This window comes from Dipodomys merriami, unplaced genomic scaffold (genome assembly GCF_024711535.1).
Source record: "Dipodomys merriami isolate MVZ:Mamm:240054 unplaced genomic scaffold, mDipMer1.0.p SCAF_52, whole genome shotgun sequence".
NCBI classification, from domain to species: domain Eukaryota; kingdom Metazoa; phylum Chordata; class Mammalia; order Rodentia; family Heteromyidae; genus Dipodomys; species Dipodomys merriami.
Window position 1 is genome coordinate 3777548 of NW_027206091.1, and position 27572 is coordinate 3805119.

General features: G+C 44.3%; 1 protein-coding gene across 8 annotated transcripts in view; it reads left to right on the forward strand.

Moving 5' to 3' along the window:
• Window positions 1-27572, forward strand: part of Znf536 (zinc finger protein 536) — a 456162-nt gene that overhangs the window by 292907 nt on the left and 135683 nt on the right. For 7 of the 8 annotated variants that reach the window (XM_069998524.1, XM_069998529.1, XM_069998526.1 and 4 more), the window contains 2 exons: window positions 150-302; window positions 15083-16612. In XM_069998524.1, coding sequence (XP_069854625.1) covers window positions 150-302; window positions 15083-16612 — 1683 coding nt within the window. Of the gene's footprint in view, window positions 1-149; window positions 303-15082; window positions 16613-24985; window positions 26005-27572 lie in introns of those variants that run through there. The other variant, XM_069998530.1, reaches the window with a different exon arrangement.

The following is a 27572-nucleotide window of genomic DNA, read 5'->3' on the forward strand; positions in this document are numbered from 1 at the left end:
TGTCAGCATTCTGTCAGATTTAAAGAATGAAACAGACAGGTGTAGTATTGACATGTTTTAAACTTTGTGTGGTGTTAGCAGTTTTGGTGTGAACAACTTCTGACATGTGCTGAAGCAATGTGAGAATGTCTTCCTCTCTTCTCTTGCAGATATCGGGGAGGAGGCTGGGAGACCCAGTGGCGTCCAGCAGCCAGCCTTGCTTCGAGACAGGAGCCTGGGCTCAGCCATGAAGGATTGCCCCTACTGTGGGAAGACGTTCCGGACCTCCCATCACCTGAAAGTTCACCTGAGGATACACACAGGTGAGAGATGTACGTGTGCACAGCTCAGAGGAGGAGAAGGCCCTTGGTCCAGCTGTGTTTTGAACTCAGGTTCACATCTGTGTAGGTCACACTGATCATGTGCATTGGAGACAAGTACCTGAGAACAGCAGGTCACATAGGGTTAAGATAGGTTTAAGCACATTGTTTGGAAGGTGATCCATCCATGATCGCTCCTCGAGGCTCCATTTCTTTAGTTTGTGGCAAGAGAAACATCATGGTGGAAGAGAGCTGCTCACTCATGGAGGTCAGGAAGCAGAGAAAAAAATGCTGTGCTCTGGGCTTCTCCTCCTCCTCCTCCTTTTCTTCCATCCAGGACTCCAACCTATAAGATGGTACTGTTCCCATCCAGGGCATGTGTTCCCCCTTTCTTTAATCCTCTCTGTGGAAATCCCTAAGCAGATGTACCTGCTCCTGAGTGAGCTTTATTTAACTCTTAGGCATCTTTCAATCCAATCAAATGGACCATCAGAATGAACCAAGAACTAGGGGCATATAGCTTCATTGGTAGTGTACTTGCCTAGCAAGCTCAAGTCTCCGAGTTCAAACCCCAATAAAAAAATATTAATCAGGCTGGGAAGATGGCTCAGTGGTAGAGGGCTTGCCTCACAGGCATGAGGCCCTGGGTTTGATTCCTCAGCACCACATAAACAGAAAAAGCTGGAAGTGGCGCTGTGGCTCAAGTGGTAGAGCACTAGCCGTGAGCTGAATTGCTGAGGGACAGTGTCCAGGTTTAGAGTTCAAGCCCCATGACCACCAACAACAATAACAAATCATTACATAATAGAATGATCTTCTCATTCTTGTCTATAGGCCACTAGATAGGTCAGTTGGGACTCTGATTTGCTGACTTCTTACTCAACAGTCCCCTCCCAAATGATATCAGACACATAGCCCTACACTTCAGGTGGTTCGGGTCTGAGATAGAGTTGCTTTGTCTAAGGTCCACGATATAGTAATGAACTATGGCTTCTTTCTACTATATTGGTATGGCATCTTCCTCCATCCTTTACAGAACTAGGAATCTTTGAAGTATAAGTGATAGCTCGGCTACTTGCTCAATCTCTCTTCACTCTAGAAGGAAAGAAGGAGCTCCTTGCTAACATCCAAGCTTAAGTTTAAACTAATCCCTGGGACTGGTCTGACTGAACAGGCGGTGGAGGTTGGATGACTTGTCCCTGTAGCCCCTCAAATGATACTTCCAAATGCTCTTAACCAAGTAGGAAAATGGCTACTGGCTCACTCTGGTTGTTCTCTTCTTGTTCGAGCATCACACCAAACCCTTGCAATCTTTTCAGCAATCTGCCTTGTTCCTTGGCTGCATTCTTTTTTTTTTTTAAGCTTTTTCTGCTAGTTGTTTGTACATTGCCAATATAAAAAAAAATCTATCTGAGATATGGACACCTCCATTTTCTTTGATTTTTCTTTCCTCCTGACACTTTATCTATTGGAGTATGAGCTGCTTCAGAGGATAGACAAATATGCCATCTATTTTCAAAAATAATTGTGGTCTATTTCCAAGGAATCAATAATGACGCTCAGGGATGTGCAGATCTATTGAGTGCCTTGCAGCCTTGTGTGCATTGTGTGGTTAAAGATAGCAGACTCCTCCATCCAAGGCCCATGTATCTCCCCCAAAACCTTCAGGAGTCCCCAAAGACAGGGGACAGGGAACCAGAGGAAGAATTTTTACTCATATCCTGGGTGGCCAGGCCCTGTCACAGCTCTGTCCTGAAGTATGCTCTCCTGGCATCCTCCTTGGCCCAGGTGTTCCTTTAAAGCCAAGCACCAGATCCACAATGCTCCCAGAATGCTCGGCAGTTTGATCCCATTATGCATTGCTCCTCCTCTGTCTGCAGCACTCCTTGGCCTGTTTCTGTTCTATCTGTACAGAATGCTTCTTCCGGCTTTAGGACTTCTGTACCACCATTGCCTTCATCTGGAATGCTCTTCCTCTAGGTGGCCATCAGAGACTTAGCTTGACAGTTAAAGTAGCCATTCCTGTGTACTAAGATGTCTCATAGCTCCTGACTGGTACTCTACTATTTTAGCCATAGCTCTAATTCCAGGTGTTTTTGTTGTTTTGTTTTGCTGACTCATTAGAGCTAATATCCCTTTTCCCCTTCCATTTTTTTCCCCATCTAGCATAAAAACATTTATGTTTTTTGTGTGCATGTGTAAGTTGGTATTGGGACTTGAACTCAAGGCCTGAGCTCTGTCCCTTAGTGGAAAAATTCCACTCAAGGCTGGCACTCTGCCACTTGAGCCACATCTATACTTCCAGCTTTGGGATGGCTCATTTGAGGTAAAGAGTCTTACAGACTTTCTTGCCGGGTTGATTTTGAACTATGATCCTCAGATCCCAGCCTTCTGAGTAGCTAGGATTATAGGCATGAGCTACTGGTGCCTGACTCACAGTTGCATTCTCTCTGTCTCTCTGTCTCTCTGTCTCTCTGTCTCTCTGTCTCTCTGTCTCTCTGTCTCTCTGTCTCTCTGTCTCTCTCTCTCTCTGCACTAAAGTATGAACTCCGAGAGAACAAAGACTTATTTGTCTGTCCAGCCGTAATGGATGCCTATAAGCCTTGTTCACAGAAAGCACTGAGAAAGTTTTTGATGAATAAATGAATTAGGTTAATAAAAGTGAAGACCCTAGCAGAATCATTTCAGACACCTGACTTTCTCAAGTTATGTCGGTGTTTATTTTCCTCCACCAGATGAAACTGAGGTCCCTTTAAGTTGTTCTGGTATTTTATTTGTGGGGGTGCAGGGAGAGGGTGGTGGGAAATCCTATGTCCTACCAGGACCTGAAAGACTGCTCATAGGGCAACCCCTGTGCAGGAAAGTGTCAGGGTGTGTTTTCTAATTCTGGGCTTTTTAAGCTGATGACTCGGAGTCCTGGGCTGGGTGTGCCAGGTGGGCAGATGGCTTCTAGGGTGAGGGTGACCTTGAAGGGAATTAGCCTTGGAAAGGAACGTCTCCTTGCCTTTATGGGGGCATCTAGGCAGCCTGCCTAGTGAGTATCTACTGCAGGGGGAGGTACTTCCTGCTTCGTGGGACCAAAACACTGGAAGTCTGTCTGAACGGAAACAAATGGACATTGCTTTCCTCAGTCTTAAGCCTTGAAAAAAAGACTTATTTCTCCCAACTTCTTCTGCTTTAAAGACTTTAGAAGTTGTGACCAGTAGTTGAAGACTCAGAGGAGAGGTGAAAGGAGGAGTGGGGGTAGGGTGGGGGGGTGGGGGACAGAGAAGGCAACACAGAACGACCAGCAGAGCCATTCCAGAAACTTCCTAGAATAAGGGAGAAAAATGAGAAAAATCTATGGAAACCTCACATCCCCAGCCATCCCAGCCGTCCCCGGAAACAGCATTCACAGGGTTTAAAATACCAGAACAGAACCAGATAAAGATCAATTTCCTTTTTATCCAAGAACAAAGAAGTTGAGAAATGCTTACACTTGTACATTTGAATGGGACAGAAAATGTTCCCTGTTAGAAATCGCCAAGTCAACATGCATCGTGACAATACGCAAGTGGAGATTACACGAGTAATTAAAATCAAAATCAAGTTATTTGTTAATAAATGATTTCATGTGGGGCTCAAGAGGCTGAGATGCCTGAACTGTCTTCCTTGGTGCTCCTTTTCCTAATATTTTTTTTTTTGTTTGTCTAAATGACAGTGAGAACTGTCTCCGAAAGATAACACATGCTTTCCAAAATGCCCTCTTTCCAAAGTTTCTCTGCAATAGACCCATATGAACACATTTTAAAACGCCAGCATGTAATAAATACATTTTAATTGGTTGGGCTAAAAGAGGGACTAATTCTGTGCTTTTTTTTTTTAACCGCACTCCATCTTTATTAGAAGTCTTGATCATATGACATAAGCTGATAAAAAAAAACCATTTTCCTTTCTTTTCTCCACTGCATTAACTTAATTACTGTGTTTCTCCCAACACCTGTTTATTAGAGAAGTCTGATGAGGAGATGCACCAGTCAGCTTGCTCGGCACATCTGGGGGCTGGGGCTGTGCCTGCAGGTACTAAAGGTGTTTTCTGCTGCCCCCTGGAGCCCCAACCGGATCCACCAAGGACTGTGGGAAGGGGCTCTAGGGTTCTGGTGCTCTGGAAGCTTTAGCCAGGTCTGCTGGAGACTGATGGATAAGAGATCTTAAAGACTCCCCCCTACCAGACATCTGGCAGGCAGAAGTTGATGGCTGCCCAAACCCTGGGGAAATTGGGCCACACATGGAGTGGTCAGGAGTGGATCAAGACAGCATGCACAGTTTCTCTTCAGGAATAAAGTGCTGTGACTTTGAAAAGTCAGAGCCAGCCATATTGGGAAGGAGATTGCATCAGTCAGAGAGCCAAGAGGAGACTGGCCGGGCACACATCGCATGCCAGGGCTCTGGTCAGTAAGAGAGGACATATTTAGTGATGGGTACCATCAGATGATAATGGAGCTGGAAAATACCTATGATGTCATCAAGTCCCAACAGAACATATTCAGAGCCCGTGGTGTGTATCTGATATACATGTGAGATATAATATGTATTACATATTTTATTATGTAGTGTATTATTGCATTATTATGTATTATATTACATGTATTATACATATACTATATAATATATATGAACTTGGCTCATGTGATATGGAGATCAGGTAGTACCAAGATCTGTACTTAGCAAGTTGAAGACTCAGGAGAGCCCACAGTGCAGCTACACTTGGAAGCTGAATGCTATGCAGAAGCTGGCTCTAGGAGCTCAAGCACAGCCCGACTTTGGGAGCCAATTCCTTCTCAGGCTCCTTCAACAGGTTAGAGGAGGCCCCAACCTATTCTGGGAAGACTGCTGAGTCTATGGATTCAAATGTTAATCTTGTCTAGGAAACCCTCACAGGGGGCAGACTAATGGCTCAAACCTGTAATCCTAGCTATTCAGGAGGCTAAAATCTGAGGGTCACAGTTTGAAGCCAGCCCAATAAACTACCAAAAAGGGTTGAAAGTGGAGGTGTGATTCAAGTGGTAGAGTATTAGCCTTGAACAAAAAATACTAAGGGATATAGTGCCCAAGCCCTGAGTTTAAGCCCTAGTACTGGCAAAAAATGGAAGGAAGGAAGGAAGGAAGGAAGGAAGGAAGGAAGGAAGGAAGGAAGGAAGGAAGGAAGGAAGGAAGGAAGGAAGGAAGGAGACCCTATTGATACACCTGGAATCAAAAGCCAGGCACCTGAGGGCCCAATCAAGAGAATACAAAATTAATCATTACAGAGCTATGCTGGGCAAACATTTAGTTGTAACAGGCCATTGGAAGTGAGGATGTCTCCAAGATTAGCCAACTTTATTATTGCCTGCCCAGAAATAAGCTCTCAATTCTTTCCCCTCAATGTACCCTGGGTGCTTGGGGGCAGGCGGGGCGGGGGGGGGGTGTGGGTGGGAAGGGAGCAGAGCTCAACATTACAGTGTCCCTGTTGTACAGGAGCCGGGTGGGAGCTGATGGGTGTCCCTGGAGTCTGGGGTGGGCATTTGTGGCTCTGGTGGATTATCTGGGGCTTGAGCTGTAGAGTCCATGCTGGGTTTCCTCCAGGGGTTCAATTTTGTCTCTAACTCTGGAAGAAAGCTAGTCTCAGGAATAGTCCACATGGAGAAATGTAATAAACACCTTACTTGAAGAAAACCTTAAGAGGTCCTAAAGTTCAGCCACCAAGTAAAAAAATCCATCTTGGCTTTCCCCCCAACTCTTTTAGATTGTATGTGTGGATTTTCTTTTTCTTTTTTTTAAATTTGCAAACTTTAGAAGGTTATCCAAGAGAAGTTACAATTGAACAGGTCCTTCGGAACATCCAGTGTTTCTTGATCAGAGTTACCCCCTTCCATGAATCCACCTGGGATATGTTATATGTATGAGCCAGACCTGAGTTGGAAACTGGTTTTGACCCATAGGTACCAGGAAGGTCAAAATGGTCTTGACCTTGCTCAGTGGGCATGGCTTCATGCTTGGGCCTACCTAGCCCTAACCTGGAGGTATAGCAAATCTGGCTGGGTAGGTAGGGATGCAAGGGAAATAGCGTCTTCCTCTCTTCCACAGAGGACTATTGTGGAAGTCTGACTTCTCTCTGTAATTTTGTGTGTTGTCTATTTAGCAAGGCTGGCTCAGCCCAAGAGAACCACCTGGGCTTTATCTTTCTTGATGATTGAGGCTTTATCTACCTGCAGCTGGCTGCATGCATTTTCTATGCATATCCTAGAGCTGAGCTCTGCATAACAAAAACACACTCCTGATCCTTTTAGCTCTCAATGACTTCCATTTCTACTTATGGCAAGGGGAGGCAGAAGCAAATACAGTCAGGAATTCACCCACCAGACAGTTACCTAGTCCTGCAATTCAAGTTACACTCTTTGACCTGCTTAACTGAGAAGGCCGATCCCTTAAGCAATGCGCTGTATTGATATCTTGACTTTCCTGCATGTGACAGGGGATTAATGTAACATTTCTTTGACAGCCTGTGGCCACATCACAAGCAACAGGAGAGAGAGAAGTGGTTTGTGCTCACAAGTGGTGTTGTTGCAGCCTCCAGGTGACTTAAAAGGGAAGTACTGTATACCCCAGCCCCTCCTTTGACCCTCCCCCCATAACTCAGTCTGGCTCATGGCCAGGCCCAGGGATCACAGGTGCCTCACGTTCCCCACTAGGGCAACAAAGCAGGAAGATAGCCACTGAAGGGTGTCACACATATTGTGACTCCTGGGTGGCTTTTGGGGTGGAATGACTCCTGGGATCTGGAGATAGTCAACTCATAGGCCATGATAGAAATTCCTTTGCTCTCCCATTGACTATATGGGTCCATGTAGGTGCCAAAAGAAGTTTGCATTGGTCTGAGTCAGATGCCTCATGCCTGGTGCACACGTGCCTGACCTGAGATGCGTCTATCATTTCCCTTTGCGTTCAAGATACTATATAGTAAGCCAATACAAAAGCTCATTGAAACCCAGCAAGGGTGGCTCACACCTGTCATCCTAGAGACTCCAGAGGTGGAGATCTGACAATCGAGGGTCAAAGACCATCTGTGTAGAAAAATTGCTGAGACTTTTTATCTCCAATAAGCCAGCAAAAAGCTGGAAGTGGAGCTGTGGCTCAAGTGATAGAGGAAAAAAGAATCAGCCCAAAGAGAGTTCCATGGCCCTGAGTTCAAGTCCCAGTACTGGCACATACAAAAAAAAAAACCCCAATACATTGAATAGATGTCTTCCCCCAAATGACTTGACAGAAATGGAAGCCAAGCCTATCTCCTTTCCTGGGGGTGGGGGTGGGGAGAAAACAATGCATATATTGTCTTCCGTCTGGGGATAGACACCTGAGCAAGGATAATAAATGAGAGAAAACAAAAAAAGCAAATGAAAAACAAAACTCTCAAAGAAGGGTCTATTTCTATTTCCAAGACAACTTAAAACCCCATTTTGATTTCTCCATCGTCTTCGCCACCCCCAATCCTTGTTTTTCCTGACTTAATGACATCCCAAACTTGGGTTGTATTAAAAAAATAATAATTGATTGAATTTAAATTTCCTTAAAAGTTTAAGAGGTAATGTTACAGTATAAATTTCCTACCAAACAGTAAGTAAGGAAATATCCATTAGTGAAATTAACTACAGTTTCTAGGTAGCTAACAATGTGCCGTATACAGTAGGGCATGGCTAATGAACACTGCAGTGGGTGATATTTCATTATACAAATTAATGCTCACATTTTAATGGGAAAGTCACATAATGAATCTCGGCTTCAGTGACAGCAATTAGAGACACAGATTGTACCCTTCTGGACAAGGCACTGTTTAGCAATAAGCAGCTGTGTGCGAAGTCTTCAGGTTTACAACATATATATATATGCTTTGGGGGGAATTAGGATACAATTTATATTAATGTACTGAGGCTTTGCTGGAAAGACTCCGCCATATTTATCTCTCCTGGTATTAACTAAGTAAAGACATGTAAGACTAAATAAATACCCAATTGAGGATACATGCATGAAAAAATAGGGTTCATTCTTTTTATTTTGTGCCTGGTACTGGAGCTTGAACTTGGGGCTTCACACTCTTGCTTGTTTTTTGTTTTTTTGTTTTTAATTTTACTGCTCAAGGCTGATGTTCAACCACTCTAGCCACACCTCTACTTCCAGCTTTTTGCTGGTTCATTGGCGATAAGAGTCTCATGGACTTTTCTGTTCAGGCTGGCTTTGAACCTTGATCCTCAGCTCTCAGCCTCCTTAAGAGTTAGAGCCACCAAGAGCCTCGCCATGTGGAAATGTTTTTAAAGATTTATCCAAAACATAAATTTAAAAAATAATATCAACATTATGAATCACTTCTTAAAAGTTTGACAAAGAGGTTTTCAAACAGAGTGAGATTAATCTACCAGTATTTTTTTTTTTTTTGAGAGGTTCCGGTGGGAGTTTGCTTTGAATAACTCTGAAAAAAACTTCTTTGGAAATTGGGGCTGGCTTTGCTCTATTGAGTGTACAGTGGATGTTCAGAATAATAAAAAAGATATGACCATGTGGAAACAGGTACAAAGAACTAATTAAACCACCTGGTCATATACTTCCAGAAATTTATGATACACTGGCTGGGGAGAAGTTATTGACGATACTCCAAAGTTGAATAGATGTCTGAGGCCATATGTTGGTGGGATGTTGGCTTGATATAAGTAGCTTCTAGTGATTTCATTAGTCTATTGGAAGGCTGATGAGTCTGTGTGTGTGTGTGTATGTGTGGGTGTGTGTGTGTGTATGCGCACACACTCTTTGCACTGGTACTAGGGCTTGAACTCAGGGCCTTGTGCTCTTGCTTGGTTTTTTCCCTCAAGGCTGGTGCTCTATAACTTAAGCTACAATACTACTTCTGGCTTTCTTTTTTTAATTCAAAAATCTCTTGGGTTTATCTGCCTGGGCTAGCTTTGAACGTTGATCCTCAGTCCTCATCTTCCTGAGTAGCTAGTATTATAGGAATACGCTACCAGCACTTGGCTAATGCTGATATATGCTTTTTTTTAAATTTCAAATTGATTGTGCTGTACTAGCACTTTTTTTTTTGTGGGTCTTAAGACTAGAACTCAGGACCTGGGCGCTGTCCCTGAGCTGTTTTTGTTTGTTTGTTTGTTTTTTCTCAAAGCTAGTGCTCTACCACTTTGAGCCACAGCTCCACTTCTGTTTTTTGGTGCTTGGAGATAAGTGTCTCACTGACTTTCCTGCCCAGGCTGGCTTGGAACCATGATCTTCAGATCTCAGTCTTCTGAGTAGCTAGGGTTCCAGGCATGAGCCACAAAGAGCCCAGCCTTTTCTAGCAATTTATTATATCTTTTCTAGAAATGCATCATTTGGACTCATATTCTATTCCTTTCACATAAGAAGGTTCTACAATATTTCAAAGCAGACCATCTAGCATCTTTAGCTTACTCAACTGGTTGGCTGGCCCAGAGCAAATCCTACAACATAGAACCTTCTGGCCTTCTCCATGTTTAGTAAGTTTGGAAGGCCCAGCGCTGGTGGCTTATGCCTAGCTACTCAGGAGGCTGAGATCTGAGGGCTGTGGTTCAAAGCCATCCTGGACAGGAAAGTCTGTGAGACTCTTGTTTCCAATAAACTACTCAGAAAAAGCCGAAATGGCACTGTGGCTCAAGTGGTAGAGCACTAGCCTTGAGCACAGAGAGGCTGAGGGACAGAGCCTAGCCCGTGAGTTCAAGCCCAAGGACCAGCATTAAAAAAAAGAAAGAAAAGAAAGTTTGGAAGTGGGTACCAATAGATAAATATTGAGAATCTGCACATCGAAATCAGTGTATGACACTTTGCTTGGGAAAACTAGAAATTGAGGAGCTCAGACCATTTGTTAGAATAATAGTTCTCACAAAGAGAAACCTGTCTCCTCCCCCACCTCAGCTGCCTATACCATAACATGGCAAGCTTGGTTCCAAAGGTACATGTGTGTGTTCATACACGTGTGTATGTGTGTATATACGTGTGACAGGCAGATACACAAACAGCCAATCCTAAGCATTATGGAGCGAACTGGAGGACTGTTGACCCCTGGACAGCGGGGGGCAGTCTGAGAGATCTACCCAGGAGATTTGGACTCGTTTATGGCTTAAACGGCCAACCATTCAACTAGACAAATCTGCTGGCAGAGGCTAGGGCTATCTTCCACCACAGGGGTGTATGGGCAATGCCTGATCCAAATCTCAGGCATCCCAGCCTCTGTTGAGGAAAGGGAGGCAGACTTGTCCAGCAATTTTGTGCTGGCCAAATGGAGGACAGACCTTTAATTGCATCTCCATGCTGGTAAAGATCTGACTCACGCCTGTTATCTTAGCTACTCAGGAGGCTGAGATGAGAATCATGGTTTGAAACCAGCTTGGGCAGGAAAAGCTGTCAGACTCTTATCTCTCATTAACCAGCAAAAAAAAATAAACAATGGAAGTGGAGGTATGGCTCAAGTGGTAGAGTGTCAGTCTTGAGCAGAAAAAGTTAAGGGACAATGCCCAGGTCCTGAGTTCAAGCTCCATCATACACACACACACACACACACACACACACACACACACACACACACACACACACACACACACACACACACACACACACACACACACACACACACACACACACACACACACACACACAATCTGCTGACATGCTTTGCTTCTCAGTTCTTACTCAAGCTGATCTGGATCAATGCTGTGAGAAGCGTGTTTCCCCAGCACTCTCAAATGTGTCCTTTGGGGAAAGAATGCTTAGGAAACAGCTGGGCTGTTTCTCATGGTACATAAAATCCACCCATGGGTTACTTGAGTGTCTCTGGAGTGCAAGCTCACCCCAGATAACTCAGATTCCCCCCCAACCCCTGGGTTTGCCCAATCAGAACCCATATCTTGCAGGGACCAGCTTTTGTTTTAAAAGCAGCTCCAGCAATTCACACTTGTAATCCTAGCTACTCAGGAGGCTGAGATCTGAGGATCATGGTTCAAAACTGACCTGGATAGAAATATCTATGAAACTCTTATCTCCAAAGAAACAGCAAAAAGCCAGAAGTGGAGGTGTGGCGTAAGTGGTAGAGTACCAGCTTTAAGTGAAAAAGCTAAGCGAGAGTGTGAGGCCCAAAGTTCACATCTAGGTACTGGCAAAAAAGTCGCTCTGGAGACTTGTATGGAGAGTTGGATGACAAGAAGTGACAACTCAAGCAAAAATCTTTAGGACGGTGGCAGATGGAGCTGTATGAACAAGCAGAGAGGCCTCTCCCATCCATCAGAGAGGGAAGATATAGGATGGGAGGATTTTCTCACGTCTCTACAAATGTTGTTCAACCAAAGCAACCCTTGAAAATCCATGAGGCACCCTCTGCTTCACCAGCTCATAGAGACAGCAAGGCTAAGAGTGAGCCCTCCTAGCTTCATAGTGAAGTTCCATTCACTGGTTCACTCAGTCAAAAAGACAAAAACCTGTGAATAAATCTGTACCTTTTTGGGACTTTCGCACCCATGGTTGTCTATTCTCAAGTCTCTGTCCCCCAACCCTATGTCATTCTTGCTTTGAGAGCATGGTTTGAAGCCAACCTGTGCAGAAAAAGGTCTGTGAACCTCTTATCTCCATTGAACCACTAAAAAGCTGACAGTGGGGTATGGACAAAGTCTCAGAGAATACATGTTCTAACAACTCATGTGACCTATGGCCAGAGCTAAAGTCCCAGGAGAAAATCTTGGATTCAGTAGAACAGAGTTGCAAGAAGTGGTCTAGTCCCCAGCCTAGGTGCCCCCTTCCTACCTTTTAGGGTCTAGATTGTCTTCCCCATAAAGCCAAGCCACAGAACTCGCCTCCAAGCTCACCTTCCCAGGAGGCTGGGTACAGCAAGGTCCCCATCCAGGCTTCACAGAGGATCCGCAACGGAATCTGAAAGGATCTCCAAATACCATTTTGTGTCTTTGGCCTCTTAACTGAGAATCTGGGGGAGAGGGGAAGACAGGGCCAGATAGCAGTGCTTTTGGCAGCTCCCTGCTTTGCAATGTGAGGAGAGTTTTGCAAAGTGTATTCTTGCTCAGAATGGCATGCAGGAGAATTATCTACACATATCAACTTCCTCCTTCACTCCAGCCCTGTTCTATACATCAGGGCCTCCAGCTCATTTGTTCCTTTACTAAACCTGTGTCTGGTTCATATCCGGACCGCAGGCTGAGAACCACCCCTAGCAGTGTGTGTTTCAAATATGTGACCCTCATAAATGCGCGTATGCACACACACACACACACACACACACACACACACACACACACACACACACACACACACACACACACACACACACACATCCTGGAGACCACAAGAAAGCCAGCCTCCACTTCCAGGTGCACACTCTTCCTCTTTATCTTGGGCTAAGAAAGACCCATGCTTTCTCCCCCCAAACTTTTCACACTATCCATGTAATCACCTCCAGGTGTGTATTTCTGAGCTACAGCCTGAATCTCCCTGGTGGCACCTGCAGCTTTCTCTTCAGCTACTTCCCGCTTGCTGGGCCACTGACTCATGGGTCAGGTGTTAGGGTTCTGTGTGTCACCTTGACACAAGTCCCACCTACCTCATCACCCTTTGAGTTTTAGGGCCTGCTTCCACTGTTCCCTAGCCACTGGGCTGAGTGAGCAGGGACGTTATCTGTCCTGAAGGCCTAGTGATGGCTCCTTGAAGCCATCCAAGGAGCAGTGATTCACATATATCTGAATCTTAACACAGGATCCTCTCCCAACAGTGAGAAAATGGCACCTGAAACCATGTCTACAGATCTTGCTCCCCAGATCTCCAGGATTTGTCTGGCTAGAGACTACTAGGAATTTTCCCTTTAAGCTTAGATAAGTCAATTCCCAATGGGTCCCCTGCCTAAACCAAGAGGACAGCTCTGAAGACTGTTTCTAGAAAGGTCTCATCTATCACAGGAGCATTAATGAGAAGCGCCACCCTTCAGTTGGATATGGCAGGCAGTGGTTCTAAGCTTATGGCGATGCCAGCCAGAGATCAGATCCTGAACTCACCGTGGTCCTCTTATTTGCAATCGCCAGTTTGTAAATGCTGGTGACTGGAGAATGGGGAGTCAGGGGAAAGGCAGGGCAGAAAGAGACAGAAAAAGATCTTCAGAACATTCAGTGGCGATTTGTTGTTGTTTTCTAGATAGGTCTATGAACAAAAGAAGACAGATAGGGGCTAGGGAAGAAATCATTGTAAGCTATTGGCAAAATGCTGTCATGAATAAGCTACTGGAAAGTGACTCAACCCTCATTTCTTACAGAAAGTTTTTTGGTTTGTGAGCTTTAGAGATGATCCCAGGATTAGCTGGGTACCAGTGGCGCATATCTGTCATTCTAGCTACTCAGGAGGCTTGAGATCTGAGAATCACAGTTCAAAGCCAGCCAGGGCAGGCAAGTTTGAGAGAATTATCTCCAATGAACTAGGAAAGAGCAGGAAGTAGAGTTAAGGCTCAAGAGGTAAAGTGCTAGCCTTGAGCATAAAAGCTCAGAGATAACCCCAGGCCCTGAGTTCAAGCCTCAGACCCAGCAGAAAAATAAAGAAAGAAAAGAAAAAAGATGCATGATTGCTGATAAATTTTTGGAAGACAGGTTGAAATCCATAGGCATAGACTTTTTCCTGCTCCACCATGCCAGTGGATTCCCGCCACTCATTATCTTATCTTCCCCATTGTCAAGAAGAACAATAGAAGTTGGGTGGTTGAATTTAAATAAATTTTTAATGCCTGAAAATCATCCTATATGTTTTGAAACACTCTTTAAAGCTATTTTTATTCTCGGGGAAAGCGTTTATTCTAGGTAAATTACACATTTTAGTACCGGAGAATTAGGTTTCCCATTAGTACAAATTTAAAGCACTACAAAGACCAGTAGATAATGTTAATTTCAAATACAGAAACGAAATATATTTTGTGCTTTTTCTTTTTATTACTCATTTTCTTTTAAGTTTTATTGACTGCTTTTTATCTTAACTTATACGTCTTTACAGGCCGCCATCACCACGCACTGTAATGATATTAATATTTTATAGAATCGGTATTTATAGTTCTTTATTTAGAAACAATGCAGTAAGTCTCCAGCTATCTCAGCCCGTCTGGAATGGTGCCCTCCAAATAATGATAAATTACTTGTGCAGTATGCCATTTGCTAATTATATCCATGATTTACTGCAGTGCAAGACTTAAATCATTCATTTCAGTCTTGCGTAACGGTGCCATAAAAAATTTTTAGGTTTAAAAATGGTTTCCATGTGTATAATTTAAACAAATTTTAGAGCTCTTATATATATATATACATATATATATACAAAAAATATTGCAGCCACCCATTGGTTATATACTTTGTCTTCAGAAACTTCTACTTTTAATGATCACTGTGGTTGAAATTATTATGCTTAATTTTCATAATCATAGCTTTTAAACCTACAGCCATTTTCACATGTTAGATAAAGAAAAAGATAGCTAATTGTGTGTAGATCGTATGTCATTCCTGAATAGTCCCAAATGGTACAAAATCATTAAAAAAGCTTAAGAGTACGAATTATTCTTCTATTTAAAAAAAAGGGAAACAAAAACAGTTGTTCTCTAACTAATTATTAGCTGCTTTGTTTCAAAGAACCCATTTGGATCCTTCTAGCCTGCATACCACAATGAGATAAACACTTTTTTCCCTCTCTCTCTCTCTCCTCTTCCTTCTACTAATATCTTACAGGTGAGAAACCATATAAATGTCCACATTGTGATTACGCTGGTACCCAGTCAGCATCCTTAAAATACCACTTAGAACGACATCATCGCGAGAGACAGAATGGAGCCGGACCACTCCCTGGACAGGCCCCCAGTCAAGACCCCCGGGATGAGATGTCCAACAAAGCATCTTTGTTTATCAGGCCAGACATCCTAAGGGGCACTTTCAAGGGGCTCCCCGGAATTGACTTCAGAGGGGGACCTGCCTCTCAGCAGTGGACCTCAGGGATGCTGTCCTCCGGAGATTCCTTGGGGCCGGCTGCCAGTATGTCTTCAGAGACCCCTTCAGACACCCTGAAAGGTACTGACCTCCCTTCCAAAAGTACCCATTTCTCTGAGATCGGAAGAGCTTATCAGAGCATCTTGAGCAACGGCGTGAACTTCCAAGGGTCCCTGCAAGCGTTCATGGACAGCTTTGTCCTCAGCAGCTTGAAGAAGAAAGACGGGAAGGACAAAGCCTTGTCAGACGTCCCTTCTTCTATGAAAGTGCACACGGTGGAAGGTGGTGAGGAGAAAGGCAGCGGGAAGCCTTCCCAGAAGAAATCTGAGAAATCTCAGTATGAGCCTCTGGACTTATCCGTGCGGCCAGATGCTGCCTCTCTCCCAGGCTCATCTGTAACGGTTCAAGACAGCATAGCCTGGCACGGCTGCTTGTTTTGTGCCTTTACTACTTCATCCATGGAGCTCATGGCTCTGCACCTTCAGGCTAACCACCTGGGCAAAGCAAAACGCAAAGAACCCGCCTCGGGGGCAGCAGGTAACTGCAAAGAACAGACCCGAGAAGCCAGCAAGATGGCTACAGTACAATCCAACAAAGAGATGAGTCTTTCTAGCACGGTGGGCTGTCTAGAAGCAACTTCTGAGAAGTTGAGTCACGGACAGGCCAAAGAGACCCTGGGGGATCCCAAGAGTGCTCCGTGGCCTAGCCACGTGGACCCTGCGTTTACTAACTTCCCATCAGACTTCTATAAACAATTTGGCGTGTACCCCAGCATGGTGGGCTCGGGGGTCACCGGTTCCTGCTCTAATAAGAATCCTGATGGGAAGTCTCACCCCGAAGATGATACCCCAATTTTGATCCCCGAAGCCACGAATAAAACCACTATGGATGACCTCTCAGACATCACCTCCTCTGAGGATATGGACTCTTTCAAAGAAGAGGAGATCGAAACTGAGCCGGAAATCATAAATAAGTCCCTGCCTGCCCTGGGCAAGGACAGCGGCAGTGACAGCGGGGACAGCCTGATGCCCTCCGGTGTCCCTCAGCCCATCCAGGGCCTGGGCTCACCGTTAGCCCCAACGTCGGAGAAGCAGTGGCTCAGCCAGGGTGCTCTTCAGACAAGCCAGGACGCCACCGCAGGACTGGCAAAGCCGGAGAAGCCCGTGAACATGCTCTCAGTCCTCAGGACCTTCAGTTCTGATGGCTTAGCCGCCTTTAATGGGCTGGCGGGCAACACAGCAAATTCTGGATATATCAAGAGGCCAGACTTGTGTGGTAAGTTTTAGATTCCTCTTCCTTCGGTTCATTTCCCAACACATCAGAGCTGAATGGTGTATTGAAAAATATAAATATATATATATATATAAATATATATATATATAATGTGAGGTAGATGTACTCATTAGCGAATTTTAATTTGAACCTCAAAGAAAAGAATTTGAAGGAAAAAAAAAGAACGCCAATAAAACCGCAATGTTGTATTATGCAATGTAGACAATCAGAAAAGTGGGTCTCAACTGAGAAGTTTGAAAATGCATACTTTGGTGGTCTAATCTGTATTAGAATGCTTTCAAAATGCCTATGCTCATGTAGGATGGGTCTCTGTGTGAATTGCTCCTGGTTTTTCGTCCATAACATTGAGGAGGGAAATATTAACAATAATAATAATAATAAACCACTTTAAAAACAAACAGAAAAGGGACATGTGGAAATATCCATATGCACACAATGCCTAAGGAGAACTTACTGATTTGCTAAACTAAATCTGCTTCCTTAAAGTTCACCTGGATTGACTTACAGAGGTTGCAAAAAATCATCATCCTACAAAATCACAGTGTAGAAAAATAGAACAGGCCCTCTCTCCAAATAGGAGATGGTTTGTGGGTGTTTGTGACTCATATTTAGACATACCAAATGACAGTTACCCTGACTTTGGCCTTCCACTGTTGCCTTCTGTCCGTGTCTGTTTGTCTGTCTGTCTTTCTGTCTGTTGGTCTAAACTGAAATGCACATTGTGAAGTCTCTGATGAGCAGTGTTGTGAACTCCTTAAGTGTCTTGGATCTATGCCTGTCCAATCTTGTAGTAAATTATTAGCAAGTCTTTATCTCCTGAAAGAATACCCACCCCCCCACCCCCCCACCCCCGCCACCACTCCCTCGAGTAATTCCAGATTTTTATACATCATCCTCAATGTGAAGCCTTGAACTGGATTAAGTGGATGTTGAGACTGACGGGCTGAGAGGATCAATGTCATTCTCATGGTCCCCACATTCCTATTTGAAAGTCCAACTCCAAAGAGCAGTTCACTACACGGTGGCCTTTGATACTGGCCCCCAAATATTCCTGATGCTTATCTGGGGCAACAAATGATCATGGTACCTGTATTTCATCTTTAATTTAGGATGTGACTTCATCTGTGATAGGAAAGAAGAGAGACTGGGTAGGAAAAATGAAGGAAGAAAGGAGGACAGAAGGAAGAAAGTAAGAAACATGAAGGAAGGAAGGAAGGAGGGAGGGAGGGAAAGGAAGGGAGGGAAGGAAAGGAAGAGAAAAAAGGAGGAAGGAAGGAAAGGAAGAAAAGAGTAAGGAAAGAAGGAAGAAAGAAAGGAACAAAAGAAAGGACCGAGTATAGAAATAGGAGACTATTTCTGAATCTTAGCCTCTTGAGGCTTCTTTTAACACAGAGCCGGATTTAGGAAGCTAGACTCTGGATTTATAATTTAAATTGATATATTTCTCTCCTCTTTCCTTCTCTAATTCACTAAGCACTGGATCAAGCAGTCAGAAATATTTTTTTGAATTGTCAAAAATCACTAAATGGATTTCTGACAGCTCAAAAAAAATATTGACAGCCCCTCTGCTGAATGGTTTGCAAGGCCCCTATTACCCAGTACCCTACTTCTATTTTTAGCCACGTACAGTTCATTACTTTTGAAGCTGTTAAAAGCAATATTTAACAGGGGAAGAAAAGGGTATTATGTCAGTACAGTTTTTTCCCTTTTTCTTCAGAAGGACCAACATTTAAATTTTCTTCTTCTTTCATTATTGTTTTAACTTTGTGACTGGGGTGGGGAGGTGGTTTCTTTTGAGCTGTTGTGTGGGGATATTTTTTTAAAGTCTATTTTTAGTTCTTTCTACCGCCTATGTAGGAGGACCACAGTTCCTGCCAGAAATCAATGTATCAGAGATGATCAAACTCTGACAGGCCTATAAGCTCATTACTATTGAAATGAGCTCATATTATCTCGATTAATTTCCCTATCTTCCTCTCAAGGCTGAAGAAAGGCTGCTTGCTTGCCTTGAGGAAGCCTGACCAATTAGTGTCCCTGGGCACCAGTTTGTGCAGGTCCTGGAGCTTGAACTCAAGGCTTGTGTGCTATCCCTGAGCTTTTGCTTAAGACCAGCATTCTACCACTTTGAACTATAGCTCTACTTGCGGTTTTCTGGTGGTTTGCTGGAGATAAGAGTCTCACCGACTTTCTTGCCTGGGCTGGCTTTGAACTTTGATCTTCAGATCTCTGCCTCCTGAGTAGCTAGGATCGCAGGCGTGAACCACTGGCACCTAGCTGATGAATTCTTGTTTTTGAGGAACATGCTCTTGAATACTTCTCACCCTCTCCTCCATTAGCATCTGATCACATACTCCTGCCCTTCCTGTGGTATACAAAAAACTCCGGTCACCCCTTCTAGCCCTATGGGTGACAGTCTGGAATATACACTGTGACCTGACATTTCAAAGGAGGAAGAACATCCTTAGGCCAGCCAGACTAGAAGGCTTCCCCTGGGCTGCTTCTCCAGCTAAAAACAGTCATAAAACAACTTCTAACTACAAGATACCTGTTTCTAGAGAGCATGGGACCTGCAGTTTATTTACATAGTCTTTGGCTATCATTGGGAAGCAACTTCTAAAGAGCTCAGTGTATGGGGTTCTTTGACAGCAGCCCCAAACATCTCCACCAGCAACAAATGACAATGGCACATTTCCACCTTTGATTTATGAGTGGATTTCTGAGGTTTTACTTCATCTTTGGAGAGGAGGGAGGAAGCAAGGAAGGAAGGAAGGAAGGAAGGAAGGAAGGAAGGAAGGAAGGAAGCAAGGAAGCAAGGAAGGAAGGAAGGAGGGAGGGAGGGAGGGAGGGGAAGGAAGGAAGGAAGGAAGAAAAAGAAGGAGGAAAAGGGAGGAGAAGAAGGACAAGAAAGGGAGGACAAGAAGGGAGGGAGGTAGAGGGAGGGAAGAAGAGTGAAGAAAGGAACAAAGGAAAGAAGGAAGGAGGGGAAGGAGGAAAAAAGGAAGGAAGGAAGCAAGGAAAGAAGGAAGGAAGCAAGGAAGGAAGGAAGGAAGGAAGCAAGGAAGGAAGGAAGGAAGGAAGCAAGGAAGGAAGGAAGGAAGAAGGTCGTCTCTTCTTATATTTTCCTTAAAGTGTTGACACCCCACGCTGATCACCAGGAGGAGCCTGCCCAACTCTCATCCTCCTGTGGTCAAAATTGAGCCAGATTAATTGCGATCTCTTCATGTGGTCACTGATATTGGTGCTGTATCAGGTCCCCCAAAAGCCCAGTAGAGTCATCCTTGCCAAGAGTTAATATCGCAGAGGAAAATGTCATATTAATAAGTTATCATTTTTTCCCTCAGTCAAGTTCACTGTCTCTGTAACATTACAAGAAGTACCACCTCACAGTTGTAAGTTATATACTCTCCTCTTCCTACCTCCTTTGGCTTTACTTTACAAGGGTAAAAATAATATTGGTCCAAAGCATAAAATATTCCTAACATTTAATTCCTTTTTTGGGGGGGGGTGCTCCAGTTAAAGTAGGTGTGGGTTTTCAAACTCGTCTACCAGGTTGAAAGCTTGTCTTTCCTGATCAAGCTTGGATTTGACAAATCTGTATTCCCCATCTGGATAGATTTATTTTATTTTCTTGATAGTCCTGGGGCTTGAACTCAGGTCATGAGCACTGTTCCTTAGCTTTTGTGCTCAAGGCTAGTGTTCTACCACTTGAGCCACAGTTCCACTTCTAGGTTTTTGTGGTTCGTTGGATATAAGGGTCCCATGGAATTTTCTGCCTCAGAGCATGATCCTCAGATCTCAACCTCCTGAGTAGCTAGGATGACAGGTGTGAGTGAACCACGGGTGTCCAGCCTGGGTAGATAGATTTTGGAGCCTGGCTTATATAGTTAGTAACCTCAGATCCCCACATAGGATCCCTTGGAACAAGTTTATGGGAAGAGCTAGGTTCCCTTTGTTTAAGAAAGGACTCAATTCACATGGTTGGGGGGCAGTTGGTACAGAAAGCACTGGAAGACACATCAGGGGAATTTCCCTTCACCCTAAAGACTCTACAAAGCTCAGCAGCCTCTGTCACACCCACTGAGGGGAAGAATATGACTTCTTCTTCCTCCTGGGTTACAGATCTCACCTCCAAAGTCTTTAGTATTACAAGGTTGCCTCTTAAAAACTCTGGTCTTCCACTCTTTGGTATCATGGCTTTGAGTTCCTAACCATGGGTCCTGATCAGGTAGTGCTGGTGCTTTTCTGCTTTGAGTGTAGAAGGGAGAGCTAAGGGAAAAGTTCACCCTAGCCAGTTGGTTGCCAGTTCTCTGGAGATCTTTCTCCACAGAGAGTGGTATGCTTACTGTGTGGGAGATAATGTTAAAGACAACCTTGAGAGGAGGGTTGGGCCCCTTTGGATGAAGCTAGGGGACACAAGAGTTGTTAGAGTAGGAAGGTTTGTTCTTGTTACATAACTCTCCTCTGAAAAAAGTTTAACGTTGTTGTTGTTGTTGTTGTTGTTGTTGTGTGTGTGTGTATGTGTGTGTACTTGGCTTGAACTCAGGGCCGGGCGCTGTCCCTTAGCTTTTTCACTCAAGGCTGCAACTCTACCACCTGAGCCACAGCTCCACTTACAACTTTTTAGTGGTTCATTGGAGATAAGTCTAGTAGATGTGTCTATCCGGGCTGGCTTTGAACCATGATTCTCAGATCTCATCCTTCTGAGTAGCCAGGATTACAGGGTGAGCCACCAGACCAGCGCCCAACCCGAATACAGATCTTAACTTGCCTTCAACATGCTAGGAATACATTTTATGTCCTTGTGTCTTCCATGCCCCCTTCCAGGTAACTGTTTCTTTTTATTTTGTCTGCCAAGAGAACATCTTGTAACAGTGGTTACATTTGTGAGTATGTGTGCCTGTCCTGGAGCTTGAACTCAGGGCCTCACATTCTCACTGGGCTTTTTCACTCAAGGCAGGTGCTCAACCACTTGAGCCATACCTCCGCTCTTGGCATTTTGCTGCTTCATTGGAGATAAGAATCTACCAGACTTTGCTGCCTGGCTTTGATCCTCAATCCTCAGATGTCAGACTCCTGAGTAACTAGGATGACAAACGGGAACCACAAGCACCTGGCACTCATTTCATTTTCTACCCAAGCAAGGGTAGATGAGGAAAAGCCCTCTAAGGCAGCCAGGACTGAGGTGTGAGAATGGATTATATAAGTGCTTAGATATCCTGACCTTACACTGTGATATGCTACCTGAGGAGACACTGTTTTTCTTTTCTGGGACGGTCTAAGGAAGGAAGTTAAATTAGAAAAACAGCAAAGGAAGAGAACCACAGAATCTGAAGCCTGCCAAGAGTAGAGGAGCCCCATACTAAACTCAGCCAACCCAAAACGGGGAAGTTATCCAGGGGGAGAGGTAGCCCAGAAGATCTTTGCCTGTTTGCTCTCATGTTACAACCTTTATTCAGAGCCAAGTTAGCAGTCCCTCCCTCCCTCCCTCTCTCCCTCCCTCCCTCCCTTCCTTCCTTCCTTCCTTCCTTCCTTTTTATTCTGTCAGTTTTGTGCTGGTGCTGTGGCTTGAACTCAAGGCTTGAGCACTATTCCTTAGCTTTTTTCACTCAGGATTGTCACTCTGCCACTTGAGTCACTGCTCCACTTCTGGCTTTCTGCTGATTCATTGGAGATAACAGTCTCATGGACTTTCCTGCCCAGACTGGCTTTGAACCCCAATCCTTAGATCTCAGCCTCCTGAGTAGCTAGGATGACAGGTAAGAGTCACCAGCACCCGGCTTCTCCTTTTTAATCTATGAGGTATTTCACACAGATTAGCTTCCAAGGTAGTGGAGAACACGTCATTTCCCACTCACTGTTTGACCACTGACTATACCACCAGCTGAGATCCTGCATGCTCTTGCATGTTTCCTGACATAGGTTGGGTCCACAGGTTGATATTCCAGCTGTGTAGCCTGGGCCATTAGGCCTGTCAGGAAGTCCAAGGGCAGAACCTTTGTAATACATACAAATCACCATCCCATTTGCCTGCCCTGCCCTGCCAGCTGCTTCATGGCTGGGGATTTTTCTCTTTAACTCTTGGGACACAGCCCAGGTGACATCCTTCCTGACCTCTTTAGAAGCCGTCACCCTCTGGTGGGCTGGCCTCCTGCCCTCCTTCCTCTCCTTCCAGAGCATGCTGTGGGCACCATATTTGAAAAAGCCGTAGCCCACCCACTCTCCTTTTTTTGTGCTGGTCCTGGGGCTTGAATTTAGGGTCTGTGAACTGCCCCTGATCTTCATTTTGCTCAAGGCAAGTGCTCTACCATTTGAGCCACAGAGCCACTTTAGGCTTTTTCTGAGTAGTTTATTGGAGATAAGAGTCTCATAGACTTTCCTACCTGGGCTGACTTTGAACCTCAATCCTCAGATCTCAGCCTCCTGAGTAGCTAGGATGACAGGCATGAGCCTCTTATAGCCCCCTTGATTGGCAAACACCCTCTCAAAATCTTTTCTCCTCCTTCTCTTCTTCCTCTGCTTCTCCTTCTTTCCTTCCTTCCTTCCTTCTTTGTCTCTCTTTCTTTCTTTCTCTCTCTCTCTCTCTCTTTCTTTCTTTCTCCTCTTCCTCTTCCTTCTCCTCTTTCATCTTTTTCCATTTAGCAGGAATTGCACAGATGTGATGTCATTTGCACCACAGGATGACAAAACTGTTGTGTGAATGCCATTGTATTTGCCAAATGGTCCACTCTTCATTTCAGAACAAACAAAAATGGATGGTGTCTGTAAAGCAGCAAACCTTGGTGACATTTAGCCTTGTTTATGCTCCTTTCAATTCCTGGCCTTTTCTTTCCTTCTTTCTTACCTTTCCTTCCTTCCTCCCTCCCTCCCTCCCTCCCTCCCTCCCTCCCTCCCTCCCTTCCTTCCTTCCTTCCTTCCTCCCCCTCCCTCCCATCTCTCTCTCTTTCTTCTCCAAACACTATTGTTTGAATCAACAGTGTTTCCCAAGTAGAAGAGTCTCATAGCTTTTATTTTGGTAGCTTGTGTCCATATTCTTTTTGGATCACGAGAAACCTAATACACAGAATAAAAGATGGTGAGAGAGAAAAGAGCAACTAAACTCTTAGGTTTGAAATATGTGCATGTTTTTTCTTTCCCTATCCTGGTAGTAAGTTAAGATTGCAAGGAATACAAATGGATTAACTGAAATATGATAAACTGAAGGGAGATCTCAAATAGTGTCATTTCTTAGAAAGGCAAAATTAAAGTTCAGCAAAATAAGTGACAGGAAGCAGATACTCAAAGGGGGTGGAGCAGGGTAGGGGAAAAAGCAGTAAATCAATGAAGAGAAGAAGGTGGGGGGGGATGCAATCAATAATCCAATGTATATCCTACAAAATTCAGAAGAGTAGGGCACGGGTGGGTAGGGGAGCAATAGGTGAAAATGTTGAAAGAGGTGACATTGATCAAGATACACTATACTCATGAACTCTTCCATGAAAAGACAACTCTTTTGTATAACTAAAGATAATACAAAAGTGATGTTTTAAAAAAGATTAGGAAAGAGGAGAGGATCTAAGAGTGTTGACAGGACAGATATACTCCTGGTAAAATGCAGCCTACACTGGCTATCCAAGCCAGTGTAGTTAATTAACACCATCTCAAATTCGGATACTGTGACTCCATTTGTGTCCTATGGTGGGTACAAATCTCCTGGGCATCCAACTTCTTAGAGATGGAATGGAGTCAGGTAATTTGGTGGCTCACATCTGTCATCCTTAGCTACTCAGGTGGCTGAGATCTGAGGATCACAGTTCGAAGCCAACCTGGTCAGGAAAGTCTGAGATGCTTATTAACAATTAGCTACCAAAAAGATAGAAGTGGAGGTCAAGTGGTAGAACACCAGCCTTGAGTAAAAGAGTTCAGAGACAGCACACAGGCTCTGAGTTCAAGCCCTAGGACTGGCACATGTACACACACACACACACATGCACACACACACACATGCACACACACACACAATCAGACCACATGTCAGCTGTACAAGGAATCAGGTTCATTTTTTTTTTAAGAAAAAAATTCAGATGTTGTAGGCAAGACCCAGATTTCAAATAAGTAGTAATTACCTCCTATTACTTCAGGGCTAATCAACAGCACCTCTAGGTCTAATTGCTAACCTGCTCTAATCAGGTAGACTTCTCTTGCTTTTGCCAGAAATGACAAGGACCAAATTCTTTTTTTAAAAAAAATAAATATCATATTATTTAGTATCATTATTCCATTAAACAATTTGGAGATTTGGCCCCTGCCCTTGCTTTCAAATGCCTTTATGCCGAATGATTTCTGAACTGCTTAATAAATCTACGTGTTTTCTTGCAGGTAAGTGACAGCCCTACCCCACCCCTGTCCTAGTCGGTCTCTCTGGACTTGCTCTTGTCTGTTCGTGCTCTTTGGTGGTTTATCTGCAGCTTGTTAATCGTGTAAAGTCAAGAGAAGAATGTATACACATATGTGTGTTGAATAAATAATTACTATTTGCATAGGTATGTGTATATACACGCACACCAACCTACAGTATGTGTAGCAGAGAATAGAAGAGGCTAAAAATACTGGCCCATATGTTCTACCATTAATCATGGTTTGCATAGGCTTAGTAACTTAAACGGGAGAGAAAATTCCCTGAAAGTCGTAAATCCTGAGTGACAAATGCTAGTGGACTGCAGGTCCCTTGACCTGTGTGTGTGTGTGTGTGTGTGTGTGTGTGTGTGTGTGTGTGTGTGTGTGTGTGTGTGTGTGTGTGTGTGTGGAGTGGGGGGCCTAGTTAGAAGGGGTCTGATCAGCTCACCTTGGCTTAGAAGAGGGGGGTCCCCCACCCCACCCACGAGACAGTCTTGTCACCACCTATCGCTTGTGTCTGATTGTCATGTACTTTGTAAAATGCTTTAGAAGACTACAGAAAAGTACAGTAATTCTCTTTCTCCATAGTATTTAAGCTGAAATATTGCTAGTTTAATATTGTGTCAGGTCCATCTTTATTAACCAGGAAACAGATGACAATGAAATGCCAGCAAACAACACCTTGACATTTACAATTTCAAAATGGTGATAGAAGTAACAACAACAACAACAAATATTATATGTAAACTTGTACTGGGTTTTTTCGTGTGCTTTTGGAATAGAGTATTGTTGAAATAATTAGAAGATATATTAAGGCATTCCTGGTAATGAAGGCATGTAAGTTATCATAATTGTAGCTTTCCTGAATACGTGTTCAAACTATATCTTTAAATGTGCTGTATACTGAGTTACAAGTTAGGTCATTTATGAATGGAATGTAAAACAATACTAAAAGAAAATGCTTCAATAACTTATCTTGGTCTTATTGCAAATAAAAAAAAAGCTGTGAAACATTAGTACAGTTTGGAGTCATTATGTTAATCCATTTCCACGACACCTTTCCATCCCACCCCTTGACATTTCTTTTGGACATTTAAAAACTTATGGATCCAGTTTCCCCATTCATCTGGGAGAGGGGAGAGTGTGGGGAAGGGTCAGGAATCTCTTAGCAACGATTCATGAACTTGCCACAAGAGAAGGAGTTCCTGATTTGGGTGGGGGTGCCAGACAGGCAGATAATTTGTGGACAAGGGGGGGGCGCTGAAGGGCTTAGGCTACCATACCCAGTTCCAGAAAAGAGAGAGGGGCGGGGCTCTGAGAGAGTCTCATCTTCATTTGTGATTATCACTGATTTGTGATTATCAACTGTTCCAGGGGAAGTGGGTGTAAAGAAGGTGGATGAATCCAAGGTCTCTCTGCTCAGGACTGAGGGCCATTGTCCCCAGTATTGCTCAGCCATAACTCCCAATTCACGCACATCATAGACGCATCACTGACACGTGGGGTGTGTCTAGGATGGGGGCTGCTCTCTGAGGGCCTGACTTGGGCGTGGGGGAAGGTGAAGAAATACAAAAGAGGGAGGGTGCGTGCACAAAACCAAAACCCAAAACAAACAAAAACCCCAAACACAGAACACCACATCTATCTTGAACGGACAGACCAGAAGTCTCCTTGGAGCCATTTAGGCAGGAATCTGGCTTCTCCCTTCCTTCCACTGGGGGGTGGGTCTCAATTGCCCTGACTGGGGGGTGGGCAGGGCTTTAAGCTGGAAGACAGGGGAAACATTTCCTCTTGTAAAGCAAGGGGGTGGATTTCCTGAATGGCTCTCCAGTGATCATTTCTCAAGTGCAGAAGAGACCTCTGTGGATTCTCACCCTCCCGTTTGCACGAACCTAGCCCCCAGTTCTTTCTCCATTTCTCCTTGTGGGATGCTTAATTCCTTGTCTTAATCCCCACCACCACTTCAGGCTTCCCATCCACCATTTCCTCCCAATTCCCACTTCTGACAACAGCTCCTTTCTCACCAGCCCCAACGTTCTTGGGGGGGCATCCTGTCTGCTGGTGGTAGATTTGGGGGACCCCAATGAACTAAAAATGCATTTCACTGCTCTGCGCGGGGGCTGACAATCCTGTTTCCTGCTGACTTCTCTCCCTTCCTCTCACCCCCCAATCTATCCCACATGAAATGACAACAAGCCCCACCCATTGAGAATCAGATTTGAGGCAAACACAAACTGCATTAGATCTACCCCTTGACCTTCCAGCCTAGAGCCTCCCCGATACTGTGGTCCAATGGTACACAGTGTATGAGAACCCCCGGGCTACACATACAGAACAAATACAAGGAGGGGGGGAGGGTGTCTGTGACTTAAGAAACTAGAAAAGGGCAAGAGGTTTTGCCACTTCATTCATACCTATTTGGAGCTTTGTGCTAGTCCTGGGGCTTGAACTCAGGGCCTGAGTGCTGTCCCTTGGCTTTTTCATTCAAGGCTAGTGCTCTACCACTTGAACCATACCTCCACATCTGGCATTTTAGTGTTGAAGATAAGAGCCTCACACCTTTTCCTAC